The sequence below is a fragment of the Glycine max genome, chromosome 4 (genome assembly GCF_000004515.6).
Source record: "Glycine max cultivar Williams 82 chromosome 4, Glycine_max_v4.0, whole genome shotgun sequence".
Lineage (NCBI taxonomy): Eukaryota > Viridiplantae > Streptophyta > Magnoliopsida > Fabales > Fabaceae > Glycine > Glycine max.
In genome coordinates, this window is record NC_016091.4 from 7,927,453 (window position 1) to 7,954,899 (window position 27,447).

Below are 27,447 nucleotides of genomic sequence, written 5' to 3' on the forward strand. Positions count from 1 at the left end.
TACCAGTGTCTGCCACTGCTCTGTAGTAAGCTCGGTCAAACCTGAACTCTCTCATTCAGAGATCTTGGTGCCTGCACTTGTTTCACCATTGTGCACGATATTTGTATGCACTGATCTTCCTTTTCCTCGTCCAGTTCTCGAGTTATCGTTGGAATTCAATTCATATGGTGATGAAATCTTCTTTACCATCTTATGTTCTTCTTGTTTATGAGACTCATTCTTAGGAGTTTCCTCTACATGATGATTCATTATCACCAAATTTCAAACAGAACCTCGCTCTGAAACCATAAAGGATTCTAAGATATATATATATAATCGTGAAGTACATCCCAAATTTGAAAATTCAAGTCATGGATTTGAACATAGAGAAGTCTCTAGACACAGTTTAATTCCATCTCAAATTTCTAATGCATGTGCTGCTATACCATAAAGTAATCTAAGCAACATAAAGTAAATGAAAAATAAAAAAAAGAACAAATTTACATAAAGCAGATAAACTTTTTATTTTCACAACAAACACACAAGTGTACTTTTTTTTACCTGTTTGACAGGCCCGCTTTACCGTTTCAACCCGTTATTTTTTTTTATATCAGTCTATGTTAGTATGTTTTTTTATCCACTAGTGATAATTATTAATTTTATTAGTGGAGAATCTGGACCAAATAATTTTTCCTTTTTTCCTTCTTCTTTACCAATTTTAAAACTAATGTTGATGAAATTATTTTTTTTCATCCTTTATCTTTGCCCAAAAGGTGGGAAACGAAATGTGTGTGAGGAGTGATGAGAAATCCGGCACGTGCGAAGGATAAGCAGCCAAGCACGCAGCTCTTGATGTTAGAGTTGACGGATTCAAAGGCAGCCATAGGTAGAATAATTATTAAAATCGTTTTTCTTTATTTCTCTTATTACGGCAACGCCATGCTCATTACTCGTAACCCTGTTTTGTTGAATTCCACTTTTGTCCCCACTCTCATTTCAGATTCAGAGCATCGTTGCGCATCTCCACGCTCTCTTTGCTTCTCTTCTCGCACGGGTACTCCTCTCTTCCTGCTATTCTATTTTTTCATGCCACTCTCTAAAATCAAATGATTAGTTCTGAATCTACTGAAGAACTTTTCGTTTCTGATTACTTAGAATTAACGTCTCAGTTTCTACGTTCTTTAGTAACGATTGACGCGCATTCAATTTTTTTTCATGAACAATAATAATAAATTAAATTTTGTAATTGTCTCTGGGAGAGATCATGGCATGTTCCATGAAGCTTGGAGCATAATCTTTGAGAATGTAGAACCTTTCTGTGTGACTTAATGCAATCTTTGAGTGTACAAATACTTATAAGCAATCTTGTCTGTTTATGGAGCTATTATTGCCTTGTTCAAGATGACAAGATTGGAAGCTTTGCGATTCTTTCCTTTTAAACTGATAAACGGAGATAATTTGTTTCTGTAATTAGTCTTTCTTGATCTTCCAAAGCACCAAAAGACAGGACTGGTTCAGTGATAAGTGATAACTTCATTAGTCACATTTTCTTATTGGTTTTTCCTTAATGTCTCGCAGACATGGATACTGCTGCAGGTCAAAGTCTTTACCCATTACACCGTTGCAAAACTCTTCACCTGGTTTGTGGCAATTTTGTACTTCATGCAGACTTTTGTTAATCTCCTTACCGTGTGAAAAGTTATATTTTCCCATGTAATAAATTTACTTTCATTGTGTGAAATGAAGTCCCAAAGTTTAACTCAATGGAGATATGTTAGTGATTAATATTACCTACTGATCTCTTTCCGACTGTAATTACAAGATAAAATTTTAAAATATATTGTGATGTTCAAGAACAAGAAAAATAGCAAGTGTTTGAAATTTAGTTCATGTGAGCCAAATTTCATTAACTATATAAGTTAGATAAACACAGGGGGTCCTTGCTTGTGTGTTGTGTTCTGGCTCTGAGAAGATCATTTATTTACGTTCAACTGTATTAAGGTCTTATCTTATATACAGGTAAGACATGCCCAAGGATTTCACAATGTAGAAGGTGAGAAGAACTTTGAAGCATACAAGTCTTATGATCTTTTTGATGCAAACTTGACCCCTCTCGGCTGGAAACAGGTATTTGCTAATCAAAATGATCTCTGCCATTTAGGACGGATATTGGGTTATGCGGAATCTTGAGGTGTTTACAGTTATCAAAGAAAAAGAAAAAGAAAGTTTCAGACTTTCCGTAGAGATTGATATTGGTGTTAACTGTTATGCTTTAGCATTGTTATAATTTGTTTCTCATCAGAGAAACATGTGTTAGTTATCATCATTCTAGTTAGTTTTTTCCCTCATTCTTCCTCAGCAATATTTTTTTTAACTTCATGGTGGGATATTTGTGGCTCTATGACAGGTTGATAATCTGAGACAACATGTTAAGGCCAGTGGTCTTTCCAAAAGAATTGAACTAGTTATTGTTTCCCCCTTGTTAAGGTATAACTTCATTGTAATTTACTGATTTAGAATTCTCCCCAAGACTTTTACTAGTATCATTTTGTCAAGATATGTTACTCCTTTTATTGTTTCCTGTTAAGATTGTTTCTGACCAAGGCCTTAAAGGTTTATTGAAATTTGAAACATTACCACATAGGTTAATAGAAATACTTATAGGTGATGTGAGTAGAATGAAGACATGATATGATGTGAGGGTGCATGAGAACTCCTTTACAAATTAATTTATATCTCTCTAGTTGCTTCAAGTTACTAAGATAAGATTTACCTTTTAAAAAAAATTGAGATTTAGACTTGAATAACCATATATATAATAATAGAAGATGAATATGATTTTTTGAAACTACAATGTTTTACTAGCACAAATGTATTCGGAGAATGTCCCATGCCTTCATTACTTTTTGAATTATATAGTGTCCGTTAATCTATTTTATGTATATATATGTGTATATCTATCAGTTTGTTATGTGTCTAACATCTCATTATTTTGATGCCTTTCAAATATTATTTTAGTTTCAAATATGAGGACACTATGCTTTTCAATAAATGGTTTCAAATTTCTTTTTTATTCTGAAAAAGCAAGAAATACTGGAAACATTTGTGAGCAGGTTTTTCTAGTTTTATATTTAATATGTGGGTTATTTGTGATAAATATTGATCTTGATTTGGAGTTTGTCCTTTTAGTATCCAATAGAAATTATTTAAATGTAGTTTTGTGGAGTTGTACTGTTATTTGCACTAAATAACATATTATTAAGCAAACAAGATTCTTTGTCTAGTTTCAGGGATATGTTCAAATTACTAATTATTGCATTTCAGGACTATGCAAACAGCAGTTGGAGTCTTTGGTGGGCAACCATATACTGATGGGATTAATGTACCTCCCCTGATGAATGACAATGTGGGAGATAGTGGTCGCCCTGCAATTTCCAGTCTAAATGCCCCACCATTTATAGCAGTAGAGCTTTGCCGAGAACATTTGGTATGCAATATTGCAATGCAATGGTGATGAAGTTTTATTGCTTTGAAGTTAGGACGATTCAATCGATTAATTACTTTTCTGTTTGGAGTTTGACAGTACAAGCCAAAGGAGTGATTGATGTAATTGCAATCATTCCTTTGCTTTCTTTCTAGCATTCTGTTAGGAAATATAGATGAATTACTACTGAAGTTACATGCTGGCAGTTTATGTTACCATTTCGGAGCTTGCTTCTGCTTATATAGGGAACTGATGTCAGGTCATGTTGCCCATTTGCTGTTTGTTTCTTCATTGAATCAAACACAAACAATATCAAATTCTAGAGGAGCAGTAGTATGGTCATACTTGGCATTCCCGATTTTGGCCCATTTATTTTTGTTCTGCAATTCAATTTGCTTTAAATTCCCTTTGTTTAGTCTTTAACTAAGTCTTCCAATTCTTGTTAAATAGTCTAGAGTTTGTTGATTCACTATAGGATGAGGACATGAGAAGTGTGTTGGCCGTTGGCTCCTTTGTATTGATTTATTCTTTTTTTTCTCGTTGAACAATTGGTACAGAGGTTGCTGGGTTTTACATGGCGTGTGGTCTTGTAGCTATTAGCAGATGACTAGATTAGATTAGGTTATGCGCATAAAAAAGTTTCAAGTTTGAGCACACAGTATTTATTTTTACCCCCTTTCTGGTTGTTTTTAATGCCTCTTGACATTTGATTTCAACAAGTTTCTGGTAATTTTTTTTTATTTCGGGTAATTCAGGGGGTGCATCCTTGTGATAAGAGAAGAAACATCACTGACTACCGACATATGTTTCCAGCTATTGATTTTTCATTGGTAAGTGATCTCTTTTGACCCGCTCATGTATGGGCTAGTGCTACCACAATTTGTTCTGATCCATAGTTGCTAGAATGGAATTCAAGTTTGATTCAATGGGATTCATGCGTGGTGTAAATTGTGTTTAGATAGAAAATGATGAGGACATTTTGTGGAAACCTGACATTAGAGAGAAGAATGAAGAAGTTGCTGCCAGGGGACTGAAATTTTTGGAATGGTGAGTGATTAAATAATTTTGTTTTATATCAACAGAGTATTCATGTTCAGCAATAATTCAACAATAAGAATCTTATTGAAGAAAAGTAGGGAGAGACAGGAACAAAGAGTCTTGATTGTACTGAATTTAAATGTTCATATTATTAGGATTGAGGTTTAAACTGAATTTTTTTTAATTGGCTGGATTATGTTGACATTTTGCACTTTACTATGATAATGTCAAGACATTCATTCAGACAATGCACGTGGTTGCCCAATTTGAGTTTTGTCTTCCTAGTGTGCTTTTGTTGCATGGCATCTGAAGCACATGCATGCATTATTTCGTAATGATTTATGGCTTCAGATTTTAAGAGGTCTATAACTCACAAGGAAGATATGGGTTCATGCCTTTAACCAAACCTTTACTTATTGGTCCAGGTTGTGGACACGTAAAGAAAAGGAGATAGCTGTCGTTACCCACAGCGGTTTTCTGTTTCATTCTCTAAGTGCTTTTGGAAATGATTGTCATCCAAACGTGAAGAATGAAATCTGCACACAGTAAGTATTCCTCTGGAAGTATTGCCATGTCTTTTATATAAACAACACCATTCAGGTTTTGAGATATATGGAAGAAAGAACAAACAATAATGTGTTTTTTTTTCAATTGTCTGATGATCACCGAAGGATCAATTTGAATCCTTTAAGAAAAAATAGGAATTATAGAGGTTCAATTTTGATGCAATCGCTGTTTTGAAAAGTTTTAAGTTGGTTAGACAATGTATGAATGTCAAATTCATTAAAATGACATGACAACTCATTATTGGTTCATATTAGAGTAAAACTTTTTCTTTGTTGACACTACATTAAAATTAAAAAGTTCAACGTAAAAAAGAAAAAAGATCATATGATTTGTTCTACTATAATTCAGGTCCTCCACATTTGCGTTTTTTTCTTCTGCATTTATTTTTTGAGTTTAATTCTCTGAATTATGGAGTTTATTTGGTAATAATCTCACTTCCCTTCTAAAAAAAATTGCATCAAAAATAAAAAGTGGAAGAGAAGAGAAATTCACTTGAGGGATATTCCTTATCATCTCAACATAGCCTAAAATGTTTTAACCTTTAGGATTTATTTGGTGTTCCCCTAAAATTGAAGGTGAAAAACAGTTTATACTAAAATTTTTATAAATAACCAATTTTAAGAGAATATATAACTTTTAAGCAAATAGTTATTTGCAAGCCTTACTTGTATTTCAAAGCGCTAATTAGTTCATGTTGGTTTCTTTGTTTATACAGCTTTGCTAACTGTGAGCTACGTTCAATGGTTATCATTGACAGAGGGTGAGCATTTTATTTGCGAAAAAACTTACACTTAGATTTCTACAGAAAATTCACCTCTGAATTTCATTTATTATTTTTGCAGTATGATTGGTTCAGATGAGTCCTCTACCAACTATCCTGGCAAAGTTCCAGATGGCCTTGACCTTCCTAGTGACGTTGCTGACCAGAAGCATCCAGAGAATGGGCAGGCAAACTGATAGTGGAATTTTCTTCATTTTTATGATTTCCTAATTACATTTATGATACCAACTACGATTACTTTTAAGCATTAATTAAATGGACATCAATTTCATGTGTGAACTGTGGACGTTACGTTATTTCTTATTCAAGGTTATTGGCTTGTGTAGCTATTAAATAAATTTCTCTATAAACATATACAGGAGAGAAAAAAAAAATTAAAAAACAATTAAATGAATTTTTCTTATAAATTAAAATTCTTTTTGAATAGACTTAATTACCTATTTTACCACTCAACTTTGATAATTTCGTATATTTACCATCAAATTTTTATTTTTGCGAATTTTATCATCTAACTATTTAATTTTCGCAAATTCTACTATTCCGCTAATCTTCTGTTTAATGTCTAACGGAAGAATGATGTGCCGTGAATGAGTTGGTGCCTGACTGCCACGTCGCGAATTTTTACTGCTAATGTTTTTGTTCCAATTTCAGACTCATATTTCCAGGGTTGTTTTCAACATCACAATTGCAAGTTACAAAACTCTAAAAACGTCATAAGTATATTAACTTAAACATCATAATGATTCGTGCCTCAAAATTACACAACAAATGTCTCAAATATAGCCTAACGAATAAACCCCCTACTGGAATACCCTGGAGAAGATGTTTTGAAAAAATAGACTGGTTTAATTTTTTAATCTAATAATTTTCAGTTTTTTAAATTATATTTTTCATTGTTTTATTGTTTTTTTGGATTATTATTTTGTTATGAAACAAAATAACTTTAATTTTATAATTGTATTAATTCCAACATGGCAGTCAGGCTCCAACTCATTCACGGTGCATCATTCTTCCGTTAGACATTAAACTGAAGATTTGGATAAAGGTAAAATTTACAAAACATGAAAATAAAAGTTCAGTCGTAAAATTCGCGAATCACCAAAGTTCAGTGGATATACGGTGGGTCTGTTATGTATCGTTCTATCTCTAGCTCATTCGTATTTTTGTAATAAATTTTAGCACGTCTTAGTCAAGTTTGGTATTTCATAATTTAAGTGTTTTTGCCTTTGAAAGAAGGTATATGAAAATGTTTTTATGCATAAGTTAATTTTAGTTATGAGAGAATTTTTTTTAGTTTTAATTTTAATTTTTAGGAAAAAATGTTTTTAATACCTATATTTTTATGAAATTTTATTTTTAGTCCTTAAAATTTCATATGATTCAATTTAATTTATATATTGTACAGAAAATTTGTTTTTAGTCTCTTCTCACACATGACATTACTTCTATTTAACTTAACAGACAGAATGCATTTTTTTGAATTTATTAAAATGATGTGAAATTTTAATGTTTTTTTAAAAAAGATAATATGTTTTCTCTAAACACATGGAACCATAACTTTTAAGGACTCAATTTGTCTTCGTTTTCATCATTATTATTCAACAATTATTGCAGATTTATTCTTACATTTTCTTATTTTATTTGTTTCTTGAACGCTATTTTCATGAATTCACAAGATAAATAGACAATGAAATACATTTGTCATGTAGGAAATGACATCAACATCATCTATAAAAAAGGACTAAAAACAAGTTTTTTTTATTTTTTAAATACAAGGATTAAATTGAATGATATAAAACTATCAAATCTAAAAATAAGGTTTCATGAAAGTATAAGGATTATAAACATATTTTTTCCTAATTTTTATTAATGTTTATGAAAAAAATTTATCCAAATAGGTTATACTAACCTCTGAAAACTAAAATCTCGTTTTCAGTCACGTGTCTGTTAGGGGCTGAAAAATCAAACAATCTGATTTTAAAGTGTATAATCACATTTTAAAGGACTACAAACATATTTCACCCTAATTAAAATGTATAACCAAATTAACTGTAACCGTTTCTTAGTAGAAAGTGTAAAATTTGAATTTCTAACTTCCTTTTAGTTGATTCCAGATGAAGAGCATCAAAAGGCTATTAGGGGCTTACATGTTGCTAATTTTATTATTTTTTTCATATCTTCCTCGGTATAATTTTGAAGTATAAAATGTTGGCAGCTACGCATGCAGTTTTGTTAACTAAGAGAATGTGTGTCCCTGGAGGAGAGGAAATCCTAGTATAAAACCCTCAACCCTTCAGGGCGAATAGCACAGAACCAACTAACACAGACAATAGAAGGATGAGACCAGCGGCGACAACATTAATGCGACCCGGCTTCACAGTTTTACTACTTGGACTCTCGCTTCCGCCATCACGTTTGCTCTTGTCTTCCATGAGGTGAATTTCTGAATAGGAGGGGACTACCACATCCCAGAAAGATTTAGTTTTGAAAGATATCTCTTCTTTCTCTGGCTCCAAAATTGTAGAGACATCAGCTGGAGCTTTCATGGATAGTAATTCCATACTATGATCTTTTAAAACCTAAGAAATGAAAATCCCAAGTCAGATAGTAGTACTAAGAAATAAAAATAAGAGTACAAGTTCATTTTAACAATGACAAGCTTGTAGAGGCTACAACAAGAAAGTGGTTCTAGAGAATGAAAACAGTTAATATAGATAAATTGGCCATGGTAAACAATGACACTATCATAAGTGTGCTGCTCTATTCCTCATTGCTTTTGGTTTTCATGAGTGTCCAACAACATCATCATCATATTACTTGGCTTTTAACAGAGGCCAGGCAGCCGCTTCTGCAATTAAGTTGACATTTGAGAATAAAAATCATGTAATGTAATTCATGCCCCTCTATTCATGTGCATACTTAAATACATGCATGCTTTGTTTGCAAATCACCAGGTAGAGGGTTGATTAGGTAGTTGTTCAAAGGCTCTGGATAATATTATTTTGGACGTCCCAAAATCAATAAATTATTTATCTCGTCAAGACAAGAATGTCCCTTTATGTACATGTGGAAGTATCAGTTCAAAATTTTTAGACAAAGAACCTTTTTTCAGCAACAATACAGGTAATGCAAAATGACCCAACACAGGAGTAGTTGGTCTTCAAACCAAATCAGACATGGAAATAAATTCAGACGCGACAAGAAACAATATCTACTATTTCCCAATGGAACAAACCTCAACAGTTTCAGAAGGTTGCAAATAATCACATACATACACCCCTGCTAGCCATGGTGCAAAGACTCTTCTAGGAAATGGAAGGCTGCATCCTTTTCTGTCAAAAAACAAATGATAAATTTAACTAATCAAACACACCAAAACATTGGAAGCCAAAATAACAAAATGTATCAATATAACTTATATAATTTATGTGTTGACATGATTGTCACTTTTAGATTTTTATGGCGGCATAACTCTAGAATGTCAGTTTCAGATTATACACACATTTAGGAGATGGATTTACTCTCTGTGCAAGCATGTATATCTATGTGGCAATGTGGCATTAAGTCCCTAGGGAAAGTGCTTGGTCCCAGGTTCAAATCCCAGCTAGGCTACTTTGCGACTGCTCCATCTACCCTCCCTCTCTCCACACTAGGCCATGGACCTCTTTGTAACCAAAAAGAAAAGAAAACAATAGGGCACATAATGTAACATTACAAACTAGCAATGAAATCAATTGAACCTTGACATCAGGATCCCAAAAATGACAAAAACCAAGGAAATCATTGTGAAATAACAACCTGCCTAAATGGTTAATCAGATCTCCCTGTGAACTGCAGGAACTAAGGCTGCATATATCTACCCTCCCCAAACCCCACTAGGCGGAAGCCTCATGCACAGGATCACCGCTTTAGCTGCAGTTGTTTGAAACAACCCAAAGATAGGTGATAAATCCCACAGCCTCATTGCACAGACTTAAAGAGAGAATTCCAGTGCGTAAGAATTCAGGTAATATGTATATATAACGCGATAACCTAGTAATATTCCGATGGCATTACATCAGGAACAAGCATAAGAAAAACTGAAGTATATCAACGAGTAATATACCATTATTGCAAGTTATCTACCTCAATAAGTGCAACACTAGTTGGGGAACAGGCTTTTCAGCCGATATTTCATTGCTTACTTGGCTTCCAACATCATGATTGTTACCAGAGTCAACATCTACCTCATCACAGATTATATCCAATCTACTTTGCAGACTCGTAATGATATCTCCCTACACAGAATTGTGATCCACAACAATATAAGACAAAATCAGGAAGAGGGGAAAGTCAGTGAAGTTATCACTTTGTTCTATAATAAACTCATAAGTAGGGGTATCATCAACTAGTTATATTTCAGAACAGATATTTCCAAACAAATGTCAATCTTAACTCTTAAGACAGCCCTTGAATAAAAGGACGAAAGTTTCATCATAAAATCATGAATAGAATAAATATAGATAGTTATTAGTCACCTTTATATCAGTGATGGCTTGTGAATTAGGCTCTTTTGAATTCAGATATGCAAAAGAACATATCAAGCCACTAAATGAAAGAATACCAACAACATCTCCTTGGCTGCATGCTTTACAAAAAAAATATCTGTTAATGTTAGAAAATGAAGTTTTAAAACAACAGGAAAATTAAGAATAACAATAATAACCAGAATATTTATACAAAATAAGGCTGTAGGCAAGCATACCTTCAATAGAACTATCGTTCAGAAATGAAAGAAGCAATTCAACTTCATGCACACCATCTGATGAATATGACTCACTCTCAACAACCTAAATTCATAGAGAAGAAATAAATTTCTTATAAAATAATGATAACACAAAGGAATATCTTACAAATTGTAATAAAAAATAGTTTGGGGAGAAATAAACCCAAACCATGGATAAAAGGAGTGACTCTTAATATTATACTATATCAGGGGAAAACAGATGCTCTTACCTAAAGCACAAGCCTGTGTAACGTACAACAATTTTAAGGTATAGCTTAACCTAAATGTATGCTCTAGATAGCATGTTAAGTGGGCATAAATTTGGTAATGTGACCATTTTTAGATCATATGACACTTTAGTACATCTCTACACAATTACCAAACAGCATAGAACTGCACACTAAAGCAGTAAGCAACATGAAATTCATATTAAATACGTTTTATAGATCATATCCAGTTGCCTGCACTTGGAAATTACGGTAATCAATAAGCTACAAGGTATTCTCTAATAGACAGAAATCTATTAACATTTAAATTTTAACCACTGTGTCAGTCATAGAAAATCAGAAAATCTCCAACAAATTGCAATCTTGTAACAGCTTATATTTAAATGATTCTGAACATCAAACTTTACTTTACCGATTGCACTGATGAAGCACTTGCCAATTAATATATCAACTCAAGCATTGCAGTCATTTTCTGGTTACACACTATGAATACCTTTGGCACTTATTGACATAATTTGTTCTAGATACCACAGATTTAGAAACAAACTATAAAAAAAGTTTGTCAACAATCAATTGCTAGATCCTGCTCCATAACCAAATAATGAAACGTGAGTGTACTTGCCTGTGGTGTGATCTAATTATAAAAGCTTCCACCCAGCTTCACTATCAACAATCTTGCAGAATATAGTTTCAGTATTCATCAAGGAATTTTTAAGAGACCAATGTCCAATTCAAACAAACCCTAATGACAAAACTATCTTGGGCAATGTAATATTCAGTGCAAAAAACCACTGTATCACAATGAAAACAATATCGTGGGAAGTAAACAAAGTACAACCAGGGAGTTAACAATTCTGCTACTTAAAAAAACTGAAATTTTTTCTATAATTGGGGAATGAAATTGCTACTTACTTCTGACTAAAGTTTACTAAAGATAAAACAGCAACTAGAAACTAGGAAGTAAAAAGCCAAAAAGAAAAGCAGGGAGTAAGTAATTACCAATTTACCATCAATCAAGGCCTTTGCACCTGCAAGCTCTTTGGCATGAATAGATATTGTATGACGAAGAACATCACTCAATGTCTGGAACTTTGATGCACTGTCGCGTAATATAGGTAACCTTCAAGACATAACACCGTACCCAAAACTCAAATTACCAACAACTTCAGACTTCAATCTTTCATCAATATCACAAAATAGTGGGAATGTTACCTCAGGTTAAAGTTGTGCATGCACTTGAACGTCTGAAGGGAAGTTAAGACCTTCCCCATCTTAAAGTCACAAGGCCGCAAACTACTTGATGTAATATTCGAAGACAGTGAGCAGTTTCTACAATTCCACCTGCGCTAATAGCAACATCATGAGCATCACATCACATAAAAAAAAAAAGGAGTTAATTTATATGCATTGGATTTACGCTGTCAAATGCATACATTATTTATTTAGTCCATTAAAAAAATAAACAAAATCGAAAAATTATTAGGGTTACCTCCTCGGGCTATAAGAAATGTGAAGAAGCAGCCTCTCATCCCAATCACCCTCCAAAACCGGAGCTGCCTCAGCAACACCCTTCACGGTCTGAAACACAGAAGATACATAGTTAAAGACCAAGTTCAATACGGTGAAGTGGGTAGATATAACGTGGGTTGGATTGTTAAGGAAAAAGGGAAGCGGGGAAAGGTTGCGAGTTCGATGCCCTCCGCTAACAAAACTAACATTCTAATTGCCGATTAAAAAAATATATATATACGGTGAATTGGTAAGTAAGCAATTGTTGACACACCTGGCAAAGCATTATGGTTGAATTTTTGAATGCGGCATCGCTAACCCAAACGTATAGGCCGACGACCTTGATGCCGCCGACGAGCATTCTAGAAACCTGGCGGGCATGTTCGGCGACCCAATCCTTGTCGATGAACAAGGAAGAGGAATCGGCGGGGTTGGATTTGGTGGCCTTCTTCTTGTCGGGGTCGGTGAGGGCGCAGGCGGGCTCGGCGGAGTCGTTGTGTGGGGTGGGAATGAGGTCGAAGAGAAAGGCCCGGCCCAAGGAGGAGCTGAACTTGCCGATTAGAAGACCCACCTGAAAGTGGAATGGAATTGGGAGTGTTAGTTAGTTATTTGGGGGAGTGTGGGAGAGATGACATTGGAGTGAGTTAGTGCCTCGGATGGAACTGCGGATTGGCTGAGAAGACCCTCCGCTAATTTGAGTCGCGTTTCTTCTCCGATTACGCCTTTCGCCATCACTCATCACTCAATTGCTTCCTCCAAATAAACACCGGATCTATGCTTCTGCTTATTTGGTCTTGATGAATTCTCTAAAGCCTAACCAAATTTATTTTAATAACTAAATACTATATATATATATATATATATATATATATATATATATTATTTAGTTTTGTTAACTCTGATTGATAAAACCTCGATATACCCATATATATATATATATATATATATATATATATATATATATATATATATAATATAATGTTGATAATTATAACTTTTTACTTAAATAATATTTTCTTAAAATTGGATTGAAAATTCCTTTCCAATAAATTATATATATAAAATTTCATATTAATTTAAAATTATTTTTATCTCATTCATATTTATTATAGATTAGAATTAACTTATTATATATTTTAAAATATATTAAAATGTAAATCATTTGATTTTTTTTTTTGTTGTTCAATTTTAACATAAATATCAGATTAATAAAAATAACATTTTATTTCGGGTTATAAAAATTGTTTAATATTTCTCCTCGTTTAAAATCATCACTTTTAATTATTATTGTTAGTGAAATATATTCTATAGTAACTCATTGAACTAAATGTTGTTCCTATTGGCACTTTGGGTTGGTCCTCCCCCATACCCATTTTCATGAAACTAAATGTTGATGGAAGTTGGTTGGGATTATAGGGATTGGAGGTGTTCTGAGAGATTGTGTTGGTCGTTGGGTGTTAGGTTTGGCCCAGGGAGAGGCTCTTCACGCGAAGCTCGTAGCTGTTAAGATGGGTCTCAAGATTTGTTGAAATCATGGCTGCAAGTCATTAGTTTGTGAAACAAATTGCTTGGAAGTGGTTTTGCTTTTTGAGTGAAACAGCAGGGACAGTCATTGGGACGCATTTCATGGCCATGTAGATGTGATGAAGAACATTCAAGTGTTGTTAGAAATGGTGTAGAGCGATCTTTTCACCCATGTCCCTCGTGAGGCTGAGGATCTAAAGATCTCACTGCATATCTATTGTTGATGGTTGCTCCTTTAGATTTGTTGGAGAATGACATGGTCTATCAAGATAGTCGCCACTTAAATTAGTTTTTCTCTTTTTTATTTCTCTTGTACCCCAAAAAAGTTGAGCATAAATAGTAATATAAAATTTAATATTACTGCTTAATATCAAAAGTATAAAAATTAATAATAACATTAATTATATTGAGCAGTTTCAAAATATATAAATAATTTATTTTAATGTAGGTATTAGTATAATATTTAATGTTATTATTATAGTATTTATATATTTAACTTTTTCCTATTATATTTTGATTTTGGAATATATTATTAATATATATATATAGGTGTTGAATTTTATAATAGTTACTTTATATTATTGAATATATATATATATATATATATATATATTTATATTTTGAATATAATTATATTTTAATTATTAAAAAGATATATTATATTTAATAAATACAATATTTAATTAATTTTTTATAAAAAATACTAGGCTAATACTTAAAAACATTAAGTGCCATATTATTATCTATGTAATAAATATGTTAGTAATTTAATTCTTTACTAAATATAATTAGGATGATTAAATTTGACAAATCCAATGACTATTTTAATTTCGTGTGCCATTAAAGATTAATCACATCTTTAATTTTGTTACTTAAGAGTTGTTTATTTTTAGACACTATTATTTTTTTAATTATTTTTTATTTAGTATTATCTTAATTATATCAACTATGAAACTAATCATCAATTGGGGCTTGATCACACTTAATACTCATTCTCCCTCCTTAATAATGTATTATGCGGGATCTAGTCTAGATCTTTTTCCTTAAACTTAGTGTGTGTTGTCAATTAAGTTGTACTCATAATTTTTTTACCATTAAAAGAGATTTGTGTCATATTGGGTTACTTAAAATAAACTTCTAATTATTTCTATAAGTAATGCTTATGATTAAAAAAACATTTTATTATCATTTAAGGAGAATCATTTTATATGTTGCTTAAAATTATAATAAAATGTGTATGCATTACTTAATTATGGTATGACATGATGTGAATCAATTAATAAGAGATATAGAACTTAAAATTAATTGTTTAAATATCACCCAATAGAGATACTCTTAAAATAATCTTAAAATGGAACAAAGAGAATAGTAAATATCTTAAAGTTTATACCCATAATTATAATTATATATAATTAGGTGATTGTATAAAATTTTTAATATAACCATGGAATTCTTAAAAAATATATATTATTTCTCAAATTGGATTTAAAAAATGACTTGGTTAAACAACTCACTCCTAGTTGCAATTCCTACTTGAGTGCGTGCGACGTCACTTGCAAGAAAGAAGCTGAAAAACTAGGTTTAATAATTGGGCGAGGTGGGGGCAATCAGCTACATCCGTGCAGCGGAAATTGTTCCCTCATCAACCACCATTTGTCTATTCATTCATTTTCCTTCATCCGCACCACACACCTTCCTCTTGCTTTTCCTATCTCAACGCTTCCTCACAAGTCCACCATGCTTTCTCCGTCTCCCATCCCTCCCCACAATAATAATAAACAAATTAAATTAAAATATAATTTCAAATACTTTTTCTTTCTTTCCCTCACTCACTCACTCACTCTCGATTTCCGTCTGAGAAAAATCCTTGGTTTGGTAATTTGATTCCCAAACGATTTCTCTTTTTGTTTCTATTTTCTTTCGTTTAATTTTCAAAGAATGATGATTTTGTTGTTGTTTTTTTTATTTCCCTGCCAAGAAGGCACTTAATAATAAACTAATTAATTAAAACCCGAAAAGTGCAAAGCTTGTGAATAGCGTTTGAATCGTGTCATGCTTTTGGGGTTGGGGAAGAGTGTGCAATGCAGAAACTGAGATTGGCTTAGTGAGAGAAAAAGAGAGAGCGATGGTGGTGAGGAAAGTTGGGAAGTACGAGATTGGGAGGACGATTGGGGAGGGAACCTTTGCGAAGGTGAAATTCGCTCAGAACACCGAAACTGGTGAGAGCGTGGCCATGAAGGTGCTCGACCGTAGCACCATCATCAAGCACAAGATGGCCGACCAGGTAGCAAGCACTCTTAATTAACTTTCCTAATAAGCTTAATTTGCTTTCACTGTAACAAGTTTCGTGATTGCTGCGTTTCTAATTTAACTTTTCTATTTTGCAGATCAAGAGGGAGATTTCCATCATGAAGCTAGTTAGGCATCCTTATGTTGTTCGCCTTCACGAGGCATGAGATAATTGCTTTCTATTTTTTGTAATTAAGGGCATGTTTGGCTTCTTTTCTAAGTTGTCATCCAATTTCGAATCATGATTTTCAGTGTAGTATGGAATATGCTGTTATGTTAAGTAGGGGTTTAGAAGTGTTTTTGGGAAGTGCAAGCAAAACCAGAATTATAGAATTTCTTTTTTATTTTGATTGTTTGGACTTTTGGAGTGAGGGATTGTTCTGGAAATCATATTTTGATATTTGAGAATCTTCCTTGATTAAATGAAAAAAGGTTTTAAAAGAAGAGCCGTGCCGACTCAATATTTGCTGATAAGTGAGAAGTAATTATTAATGTTTCTCTTGTTAGCTGTTGCCACTCACAAGCGCTTGTTTCTGTTGTGAAACGTTGTTTTCTTCAGGTTCTTGCAAGCCGTACCAAGATTTATATCATATTGGAGTTCATCACGGGTGGTGAATTGTTTGATAAAATTGTGAGTAGCTCAAGATGGAACCTTTTTTTTTTTTTGTAGATTTTACTCTGGCATTTATTAATCACCATTCAAGATATTGGAAATGTTTGATGGTGAATAATATGATTGTGCAGATACACCATGGCCGTCTTAGTGAAACTGACTCTAGAAGATATTTCCAGCAGCTTATTGACGGTGTAGATTATTGCCACAGTAAGGGAGTTTATCACAGAGATTTAAAGGTTTGCATTGCGTGAGATCTGAAAAGTTGTCTATTGTCCTTATGGTGATTTCTTCTAATTTTCTTTTTTGCCTTGTGCAGCCTGAAAATCTTTTACTCGATTCACTGGGAAATATAAAGATTTCCGATTTTGGTTTGAGTGCATTTCCTGAGCAGGTGAGCTTGTTGCCAAATAGCTTTTATATATGACTTCGACTCATGTTAGATATAATGATACCAAACTGCTTCAAACTTTTGAACATTCTCATAGGGGGTGAGTATCCTTCGGACAACTTGTGGGACTCCAAACTATGTGGCTCCTGAGGTAAATACTAGCCTGGCTTGCTGTTTAGTTAAAATTTCAGTAATTCAGCTTATGTCAAATGTAAATACTAACTATTCTTATGCTGGAAAATCTGCATTCTGCATTTGATTTTGTGGCCTTAGGTACTCAGTCATAAGGGTTACAACGGTGCTGTGGCAGATGTTTGGTCCTGTGGGGTTATCCTCTATGTCCTACTGGCTGGATATCTTCCTTTTGATGAGCTTGATCTAACCACCTTATATAGTAAGGCATGAATTTAAACATGTCAAATATATAGTTTACTGTAGAATAGATTGTAATGCAATTCTAAATATTTATCTAGCATATATTGAAATACATCAATTATTATTTTTGAGCCATTTAACATGATAATAAGTGGTAAACAATTTGCTATTATGGGGTCAATTTATCTATTAGCTTCATGTGGTGAAAGAGTATCCAAATCAGCACATTGACCCTGAATTCTGAGTGAGAATTGGAAATGAGATTTTTCACCATTAGTCTCTTGCATCTCTTAACAAGCGCTGGCTATGGTTCTGATAAGCTACGAGTTCTTCTGATTAACACTCTTTAATTCTGTATTCAAAGGCTCAAGAAATATAGCGTTATCTAATGGTTGCTAGTCTAGAATGTTTTCATCAAAATGGAATTCGGATTGTTGTTGATGCTGATGTTTTTTCTGTGTATTTTTTTCTTTCTTTCAGATTGAGAGAGCAGAGTTTTCATGCCCTCCTTGGTTTCCAGTGGGAGCAAAATTGTTGATACATAGAATTTTGGACCCAAATCCTGAAACTGTAAGTGTTTGCATTGCACAACAAGAGTTGTGAAACACAGCCTTTCACTGCCAATTTAAAATTAATATTCTTTCTATGGCCACAGAAGTAGAAAATGAGTTGAGTCTTTGATGATACGTTATTATGTTGTGATACAAAGGCATCTAAAAAATCCAAGAGTGTGATGCTATATAGTTCTCATGCTTGAGTGTGAACTATATGATTTTACCCCTTTAAAAGTGAATGGAATTGGTAGAAAAAATTATGTTTGTATTGAAAGCACTTAATATTCAGTTGTGGCATGTTATGATCTATTATTTTTCTCCATTTGGATATCAAAACAAAATATTTTGAGTTTCTTTTGCTGACAGTTGTTGATACACACCGCTAACTTCTTTATTTAGACTAATTTTAATATGTCAAAGGGATGACATACTGTAAAAGTTTGTATTTCATACTGAAATGGTTGGACAGTTTAGTACCCATAACATATCCCCTATAGAAGGAGCCATTTAGGTTGGACATGCATAGCCCACTTTACTTTGTGCTGAAATTTAATTTAATTACAAAGAGTAGGAGTGGCAAATACCAACTTAAATGCTTAAAATTTTATGAAGAGTTCATGAATGATTTTAAATCTCTATCAAGATTAATAGATAAATTGAATAAAACAATATAGCACTTCTATTAATGTGGAAAGACTAATCTTAATGAAACTTAAGGTTAAACTCAACAATGATCCTTAATACTTTAGTTATTTATAAACTGTTCATGATTGTGATTGCACCTAGTTGGTGTGGGGCACATTTTTTTCCTCTCTATTTCATCCTTCAAAACTTGAATTAAAGTTGCGTTTCATCCTATAGTTCATGATCATTATTTCTAGTGCTGACACTGCATGTATGGATGAACATGCTCTATTCATATTTGAAGTTCAGGGATTTCTTCCATTGTATCTGTATTGGACCTTGTTTTTGTAATTTTGTTTGTGTAATGTACTAATACCACTTTACTGATGGATTTAAATCTTACTTCTCAATCCTGATTCTTGGAATTCTTTCTGATAAGTCTCTTTCCCTTGTTGTTTGTTATTGTGCATGTACATTTTCAGCGTATAACAATTGAGCATATAAGAAATGACGAATGGTTTCAGAGGAGTTATGTTCCTGTCAGTCTTCTTGAGTATGAAGATGTAAACCTTGATGATGTAAATGCTGCTTTTGACGATGCTGAGGTATGCTGTGCCCGTAATTTATTTTATTTTATTTATTTATTTTTCCATTTAAGCTAATCTAACTTCATTTTCCAGTCTACCTATTCAATATCATATTTTTAGAATGAATCTGACATTGGACAACACTGTTTTTGAATTAATTGTTATCATCATTTAAGGAATTTATTCTTTTTTTGGATTATTCTTTCTAGCTTAGAATTGGATTATCTAATTAGAGTTTTGGTTATATTACATTTTTGACATTTTTTATGATTGTATGAACTTGATATTTCCTTTCTTTGGAGAGTATTTGAAACATTAGTCGGAATAGCTCTCTAGGTTTGTTTATCAGGATTCAGGAGAGTAACTTGCCAGGAGAAGCACTTTTTGTTCCTGTTCTACATCAGAATCATATTTAATTAGTACTGTGTCTACCTCTCCACAATTCTGTTTAATAAAGAGGCATATCTAAGAACCATAAACAATAAGAATATTAGTAAAAGTTGTTCTGAATTATCTTATTCCCGGAAAACCATTCCATTATTGGCATGGCATCATTGAACTTCTAGCGTACTGAAGAAAGCATCAAGGATTAAAAGTGGGATTTTCTGTCAAGAATGCTGAATGTAATGCAAATAGTACCCGCACTGTCATTTTTTACATTTGGTGCCCCTTCTCTTCAGTTAAAGAGGCTGGCTTGTTCTTTCCTATTGCATTTGAACTGTAGGTATCTTGTTTTGCTGACTTACTGATTATTTTGTTGCTGAAGGAACTGAGGGCTGATCAACAATGTGACAACGATGACATGGGTCCTCTAATGCTTAATGCATTTGACTTGATAATTTTGTCTCAAGGCTTAAATCTTGCAACAATCTTTGATCGTGGGCAGGTATTTAATTGTTTCATTGTGTTGTCATGAGGCCTAGTAATCACATCTCTAAATGGTCAAATAACATTAACAGCCCATGTACTATTCAGAAGGAACTTTACAGAACTATAGATGTAATCTTTTCCATGTTACAGGGGTCCTGTGATGTAAAATATATCATTGCAACTCCTATCTTGTCATTTAAGGGTCTGAAACTCATAAATATTTTCCATATTTCGGGGTATGATATCTGATTTGTCTGTCTAATACCCTTGCAGGACTCTGTGAAGTACCAAACCCGTTTTATCTCTCAAAAACCAGCAAAGGTGGTTTTATCAAGTATGGAAGTTGTGGCACAATCAATGGGATTTAAGACGCATATTCGCAACTACAAGGTTGGTAGCCGCCTAGTTGATAATGCATAGTTGATTGATTACTCTGCTTTCGTTACTCTGGAGTCTTTTGCATCATAATTTTGTCCATTTACATTCTCACACAATTTTCCTATCTTTAGCATCTGATGTCATTATTTACATGAGATGAAACCTACCAAAGTTGGTCGTCGCCTGAAGTGATATTTATATGAATTTTCAGATGAGGGTGGAGGGTGTTTCAGCAAATAAAACATCCTATTTCTCTGTTATCCTGGAAGTAAGTTTCTATCCCTCTAGTTGAATGTCAACAGCCCCTTAACATTTTGGCTAAATGAATAATTCTTGTTTCTCTGTTCCAAGATTTTTGAAGTGGCTCCTACATTTTATATGGTGGACATTCAGAAAGCAGCTGGAGATACTGGTGAATACCTCAAGGTAAGTTTTTGAAATCATCAGTTGTGCCCTGGCGATTGCTTACATTTAATTTATGACAAAAGATACACTCCATAATGTTGCAGTTTTACAAGAACTTTTGTAGCAATCTTGAGGATATAATCTGGAAACCGCCCCATGAAGCAAGCAAATCAAGGATCTCCAAGACCAAAAGCAAAAGACGATAGTTTCATCATTCGTGATACCTTCTGATTTGATTGAAAAGAAAAGAGAGAAAAAAAAAGTAATATGGAACACATGCTTTTAATTTAAAGAGGGGTTGACATATAGACGCATGTCCCACCATATCGAGGTATAAATACGGTTTGCCCTGGCTTTTTTTTTTAACAGCAATACTGTTTTTTCCACTTTTAATTCTCCAAATACCACACTTGAAACTTGAAAGATTGTGTCCCAAAATTTACTAGTAATTTTCTAGACACCAGGAAATCGATTTCTCCCGTCTCGACTTTCCACTGAGATTTTTTCTTTCGAATTGTGTCAAGGAGGTTGGTAACTCCAAAGTCCAAACCAACTTTTGAATAAAAATGCTGACAGAAGAAAAGTATAAAATAAAAAACACTAAAATTTTTGTTTAGGGACTAATATTTGCGAAAAGTTTAGTGATCAAAACTATATTGATCCCAAAATAATATTTATTTTCCTTTATCTCTTTTTCTCTTTACCTTTATAATTTTTTTATATTTTCAATAGCCAATCTTGAATACGACAACATGGTTGCAAATTGAATAAGAAACTTATGAGGAATAAGCTAGACACTCATACTGAATAGATATATAGCTGTATTCGAAAAACTCAACATTTCTGGAAACAAAATCGCTGTATTACTGTGTTACTCCTTTTGGCCGAACCTATTCTTAAGAATTTTAACGTAGTCAATGTTAAATGCATCATCTTAGTTGCTAAGTTGAATAAAATGCTTGTCAGGGATAAGATATTTGTACTGATTACTGAATCGAGAAATTCAAACAACTTCATATTTCCGGAAACAAAGTCAGTCGAATATTTTCTTTTCTCAGTTTACATATTTTTCTTCGGCTCTGGTTATTTACACCTCCATGTCTCTTAGTACACCCCATACCCCTCCTTAATTAATCATTATACTTTTTTTCTTAAAGAAGTACACTCCTTTTGTTTTTCAAAAATGTGTTTCCAAAATTATATATACTTATTTCAGAAATACATCTTTGGAACTATGATTTATAACTTTAGAGATATACTTCTGAAATAGGTATATATTTTTCAATAAAATATCACTTAAGAATTAAAATGATTAATGAGAAATAAAAAAGGTTAATAAACACTTGTCTTATATTCATGTTTGTTAATATTATTTTTATCTTATCTTTATTATTTTTTAAACCCTAATTTTAAACTATCATACATCAACCAAAGTACTTAAGAGTCGTTGCAGTTGCAGCCTGAATCGTTGATGTAGACTTGAATTAGAAAATGAATGAATACACTTAAAGAAAAGAAACTACCGTCAAGAACTTTGCTTTGTAATTAAGGTGTATAATATATGAAGTTAGTGATGAACGTATTTTGAAATCCAAAGTCACGTGAAAGAAAATTCAAAGTATTGTATAATAATGATGAAAATGTAGTATTATATAATAAATATATGATTAAGATGAAAATAAGATTAACAAATATTAGTATAAGATAAGAATTTATCATATTTATTTATTTATCTCTCGTCAACCATTTAAAATTCTTAAGTGATATTTAATTGAAAAGTGGGCAACTGAAGGAGGGATATGGTGTACTTAGGGAAAATGGGTGTAAATAGCAAGAATCTTTTTCTTTGTATTGATTTTTATCATTAATGTTTTTTATTATTGTTTATGGCAGGAAATATAGAACTTAATGCATCTATCCCAATCTTTTCATTACTAGGCCGGCCCTAGTGCGTTATTTTCATCATTAATACTAATATTATTATAGCATTAATAGTTTCCTAGTTTGTAAAAAAAATGCCTAATGGAAAACTATATTCAAATTAACTAATTGTGGATTATGTGTTTGAATACGGAAGTATAAAGACTTAACGAGGAATAGTAAATATTATAATTATTCTATATAGGAGTATTAATTTTTTTAAAGGATTTCTAATTGTGTATGTAAACGCGTATTGTAACTCACTCGATCTTCTTAAAAAAAAAAAAAACTCAGTCGATCTTTTCAATAAATGCAACATCTTTTATATTTTTTATAGAGAGAAAAAGAATTATATATAATGTAATTGTAGGCACTAGAATTTATATATGCTATGACAAAACTGAAACTTCAAAAATTTACATAAACACAGAGAAATAAATTAATGAAATATCACGTTGAGCTAAATTAACGTTAAAAAAATGAACAAACAAAAAAGTAAGCTACAATCTAGCTTAAAGTTGAACATGGTCATTTAATAAGGCATACGTTTCAACTTTCAAGGAGATTCATACGTAGTGAATAAAGACTTTAGGAGAAAGTGGATTTTCAAATTTTGCAATAAGTTAGTATCCTTTTTATTCTCTCTCTAATTAGTCAACAATACTAACTACTCGTATTTGTTTTTAAAGTGAAGGGAAGAAAAAAATTAAATTAAAACCGAAGAGAAAATACAAAAGAGGTAAAAAAAATTATCTTTATTTTTTTGAATCAAATAAAAAATTAGTATGTCATTATTTGTAACTAGTTAAGTTAACTGTGTGATACTAAGAGTTTTTTATATTAAATTTAATTATTTGATTAAATTATACGTTCCAAAAAAAATAGTTAAATATTATTGAATAAAAGTGATTAAAATCAATTGTGCGTATAAGGTGTAAGAGAATTATTGACAACAATAAATTATGAAATAAATGCAATATAAGAAGTATTATTTTATTGATATTAACCATAATTTGTTGAAATGATACTATGAAATTTTATGACATACCTTCAAATCCATGAAAATAGTATAAAAATAATAAACTTAAACTTTTTTTCATTGAGTCTAAATTGAAATGCATAAAAAATATGATAATCAATCTTTTGTATCTTGAACCTATAAATACATTAATTTAAAAATGCTTTATTTATATTTATTTTTACACCAATCACTTAATCATTACAATATTGATAAATATAATCACAAAAATTAAATATCACAAAAAGGTTTATTGTCAACTTGTGAAATCTTTTTAATGTATTTCGAGTACGATTCATAACATCATTTATTTTCTGTCTCAACTAATATGATTTTTTATTTTTGCCAGCACCAAAGCATAATAGGTTTATTCATAAATTTTTTTATTAATATCTTTTTTAAATAGACAAATGTTGTTCAAATACATATAAGTATAACTTGCAAACTCAGTTGATTGATATAAAATTTGACATGAACATGACATCTAATAAAGAAATAGTTGAAGGCTTAGTCATTTCGCTTACAACTTGAGTTAGTTGAGTTGAATTTATATTCATCCTAAGAAATCAAAAAAATTATTTATTAAGATAATTTAATTCTAAAATAGAATGAAAAAGCAGGTAAAACACATGTGAAAAAAATAGAAACACTTCTCTTTGTATTCTTTGACTACATCAATGGTAGGATTTAAGAGTAGTTTTGTTCAAAAATAAGCATTAGAAATTCCCATAGTTTCTAGACATATAATTAATTAAAAAATTGTTATTGCAATTCGTTATATTGTATCAAAAACCTAAAATGTAAAATTTTAAATTTGTGTTACCCATGAGTTTTTTCAATTTGCATAGTTATGATATAATAATGAAAGCATTGGCTGAATCCTCTTTACCTAAATGTTGTTGTATGATAATAGTATAATCTCCCCATAAAGTGAAGCGAAAGGTATTGAACCTACAAAAGAAATTGTCATTTTTATAACAAATGTGTTAGTATAAATAAGCATAAATAATTGTAAAAAACATCTTGAATTCAAATAATAATTTATTAAAAATATACTGTAAATCTTGAAGCTCAATCTCAATGATTTTTTTTTCTTTCCATTTTTTAAATTCCTTTATACGATTTTTCTCAATCACGTCACCAATTGCATATAAAATAAAAGATAAAATATAAAAAAATACTTGATATGAGAAATACTTGTTGAGGCTTTAAAAATACAAAAAACTCAACAATTATAGGATCTTCATCATTCGAAGCAAGAATGTCTCTAAAGGATATAAAAACAAAATGACAACGCAGAATTTTCTCCCTTCGAATCTCTGAACAATAGGTGTTTGGTAAGAAAATCAACCTATGATTATCATTTATAGACTTGAGATTTAGGTCATTTTTAGACACCAATATATTTTGAATCAAGTATTTTTTTTTCTTTAAGTAGTTTTCAGAAATTGTTTACATATTTTTTTTTCTTGATAGATGCATGAATTGTATCACTCTACACTTAAACATATTGTATTCAAATTTAAATTATAAAATGTTGCATAAAAATACAATATTTGAATTTAAGATAACCTTTTCATCCAAAAGAAGCAATTCAATACTACTGGTATCATTTAAATTCTCGAACTCGGGTAATATTCAAAGATATATTACACGAACTTTCAAAGTCCAATAAATTTGTTTAGAAAATAAATTTGATATGGGTGCAATTTTTTATAACATAGCTCTAACAAAAATCTTTCCACAGGAGATCACGAAAGCAATGTAACAAAAGATATAGAAATATATAAAAAAGAATTTTTAAAAATATAAAAACCTTAAATTTAAAAAAGTTTAATAAAGCACACGATCTCTCTCTATAGAAAAAACAAGTTATTAAATTAATAATTATTTACCATTAGTAAATTTAATATTCCATAATATATCAATTATATGTATATATACATATATTAATAATTAGATAATTACATATAACTCCTCAAGTCTTTTCCCTATCTGTCCTTATTCCTTAATGACAATAATAGTATATCAATTTATAGTATGTTATTGATTTAAAACTATAAATATGATTTTAATGAGTCATGGAATGGAAACTTACCAAGTGACAACTTTCAAATTCAGAGAAACCTGAAATTTGCAAAGGATATAAATTGGTACAGTTTCCCAAAATTTCAGAGAAATCCTGTTTTCTGAAAACAAACAAAAGTTCATAAAGTGATAATAAAAAAGGATAGGTTCAGAGACTTAATGGAAACTGTTCTAACAAAAAGGAGTTGACCATTTTTCCTTTTTGCATTAAGAAAAGAATCCTTCCGTCAAGATTCGAGGAATGGATCAAAGATAAATTAAGATGAAGATGTAAGAAAATTAGAATTGAGATTGACGGAAAATGCAGAAGAAAGAAGATTTATATATAATATAGATAGATTATATATATATATATATATATATATATATATATATAAAACTTAATTTGCTCTCATCGAAACCAACTATAAAGATTTACCTGATCAGTAATGCATTGTTATAAAAAAACGGATGTAAATTTACACAACTTAATTATTCCTTGTTGAGGTTTTCTAAAATATAAACGTTGCCCATAAAAAAAACAAACATTGAATTGCATTATTATTTTTTTTACAGAAAAATTGAATTGTATTAGTAGTCAAGTTAATGTTACTCCCTCTGTTTCTAAATATTCATCCTTTATTTTGTTTTTTGGAAAGGAATATTCATCCTTTATTAAAAATACTAATTAAGCTGCATATGCTGCATACCTTTATTTCTCAATGATAGAAAAAGAATGCAGCACATCTATTTAAGAAAGAGTTTACACAAATTTTCAACACGATTTTGTTATGTTTAAATTTAACAGAAAAAATTCTTTGGTATCATTACAGTTGCAGTCAAACATATTTTAGATTAAGTATCTTTTTAAAATATTTTTTTACAATATAATAAAATAATTTAATTTAAATATATTAAATAAATATATATAGTGATAGATTTTGAATTCGAAAAACTCATTTAACCCATATGCAACTTAATTAATAATATTTTAGTATTCTCATCAATTTTTAAGCATGTATTAATTTTTTCTTTTTATTAATTAAAATACATGTATTATCGTTTGTTTTGTTAAGTAAACTATTTTATTTTGTTAAGACATATTTAATATATACCATTTTTTTTATTACTTTTTAAGAAAAAAAAATTATTTATTGATGAATTTGTCATTTTAAAATTTTAAGATAACATTAATGGTCAATTTTTTTAATTATATTCTTGTTAAGAAAATTAAATGTTGTAAATATTGTAATATTATATGAAATGTCAAAATAGTAAATGATATATTTAAAAGGCAGAGGAATTAAGTTATTCTAAAAAGAATTTCTGAAAATATATTTATCATTCATTTTTTTATGTAATGTTTTAACAAGTATTTTTAATGATTAAATTAAAATAAAATAAAGGGTGATAATTTTAGAATAATTGGATCCCTCCCCATTCAAAAACAGTTTAAATTAATTTTTGACCTCTAATTTATTA

The 27,447-nt window shown here is 31.1% G+C and overlaps 3 protein-coding genes across 4 annotated transcripts; 2 read left to right on the forward strand and 1 right to left on the reverse strand.

Moving 5' to 3' along the window:
• Positions 1-945: 945 nt before the first annotated feature.
• Positions 946-6,223, forward strand: PGM (phosphoglycerate mutase-like protein). Its single transcript, NM_001251040.1, has 10 exons — positions 946-1,033; positions 1,558-1,619; positions 1,999-2,106; positions 2,387-2,466; positions 3,304-3,466; positions 4,219-4,293; positions 4,422-4,510; positions 4,927-5,046; positions 5,784-5,828; positions 5,911-6,223. Exons 2-10 carry the CDS (start codon positions 1,560-1,562, stop codon positions 6,023-6,025), a joined length of 855 nt encoding a protein of 284 aa, NP_001237969.1. The 5' UTR covers positions 946-1,033; positions 1,558-1,559; the 3' UTR covers positions 6,026-6,223.
• Positions 6,224-7,999: 1,776 nt separating this feature from the next.
• Positions 8,000-13,170, reverse strand: LOC100784911 (protein odr-4 homolog). 2 transcript variants are annotated; one of them, XM_003522694.5, is made up of 10 exons: positions 13,002-13,170; positions 12,625-12,921; positions 12,331-12,419; positions 12,054-12,182; positions 11,841-11,961; positions 10,594-10,678; positions 10,367-10,476; positions 9,975-10,126; positions 9,085-9,181; positions 8,000-8,428 (listed from the first exon to the last, which is right to left on the reverse strand). In XM_003522694.5, exons 1-10 carry the CDS (start codon positions 13,080-13,082, stop codon positions 8,135-8,137), a joined length of 1,455 nt encoding a protein of 484 aa, XP_003522742.1. In that variant the 5' UTR covers positions 13,083-13,170; the 3' UTR covers positions 8,000-8,134. The 2 variants fall into 2 exon arrangements, with proteins under 2 accessions (XP_003522742.1, XP_025983986.1); XM_026128201.2 differs by having other exon boundaries at positions 8,000-8,697; positions 13,002-13,169.
• A 2,305-nt stretch (positions 13,171-15,475) lies between these two features.
• Positions 15,476-21,203, forward strand: LOC100785444 (CBL-interacting serine/threonine-protein kinase 8). The gene is made up of 14 exons (XM_003522695.5): positions 15,476-16,158; positions 16,262-16,324; positions 16,723-16,794; positions 16,908-17,015; positions 17,096-17,170; positions 17,265-17,318; positions 17,441-17,566; positions 18,023-18,112; positions 19,203-19,325; positions 20,074-20,193; positions 20,451-20,567; positions 20,767-20,823; positions 20,907-20,981; positions 21,065-21,203. The coding sequence occupies exons 1-14, from the start codon at positions 16,000-16,002 to the stop codon at positions 21,164-21,166; spliced, it is 1,341 nt and encodes a 446-aa protein (XP_003522743.1). The 5' UTR covers positions 15,476-15,999; the 3' UTR covers positions 21,167-21,203.
• Positions 21,204-27,447: the final 6,244 nt, after the last annotated feature.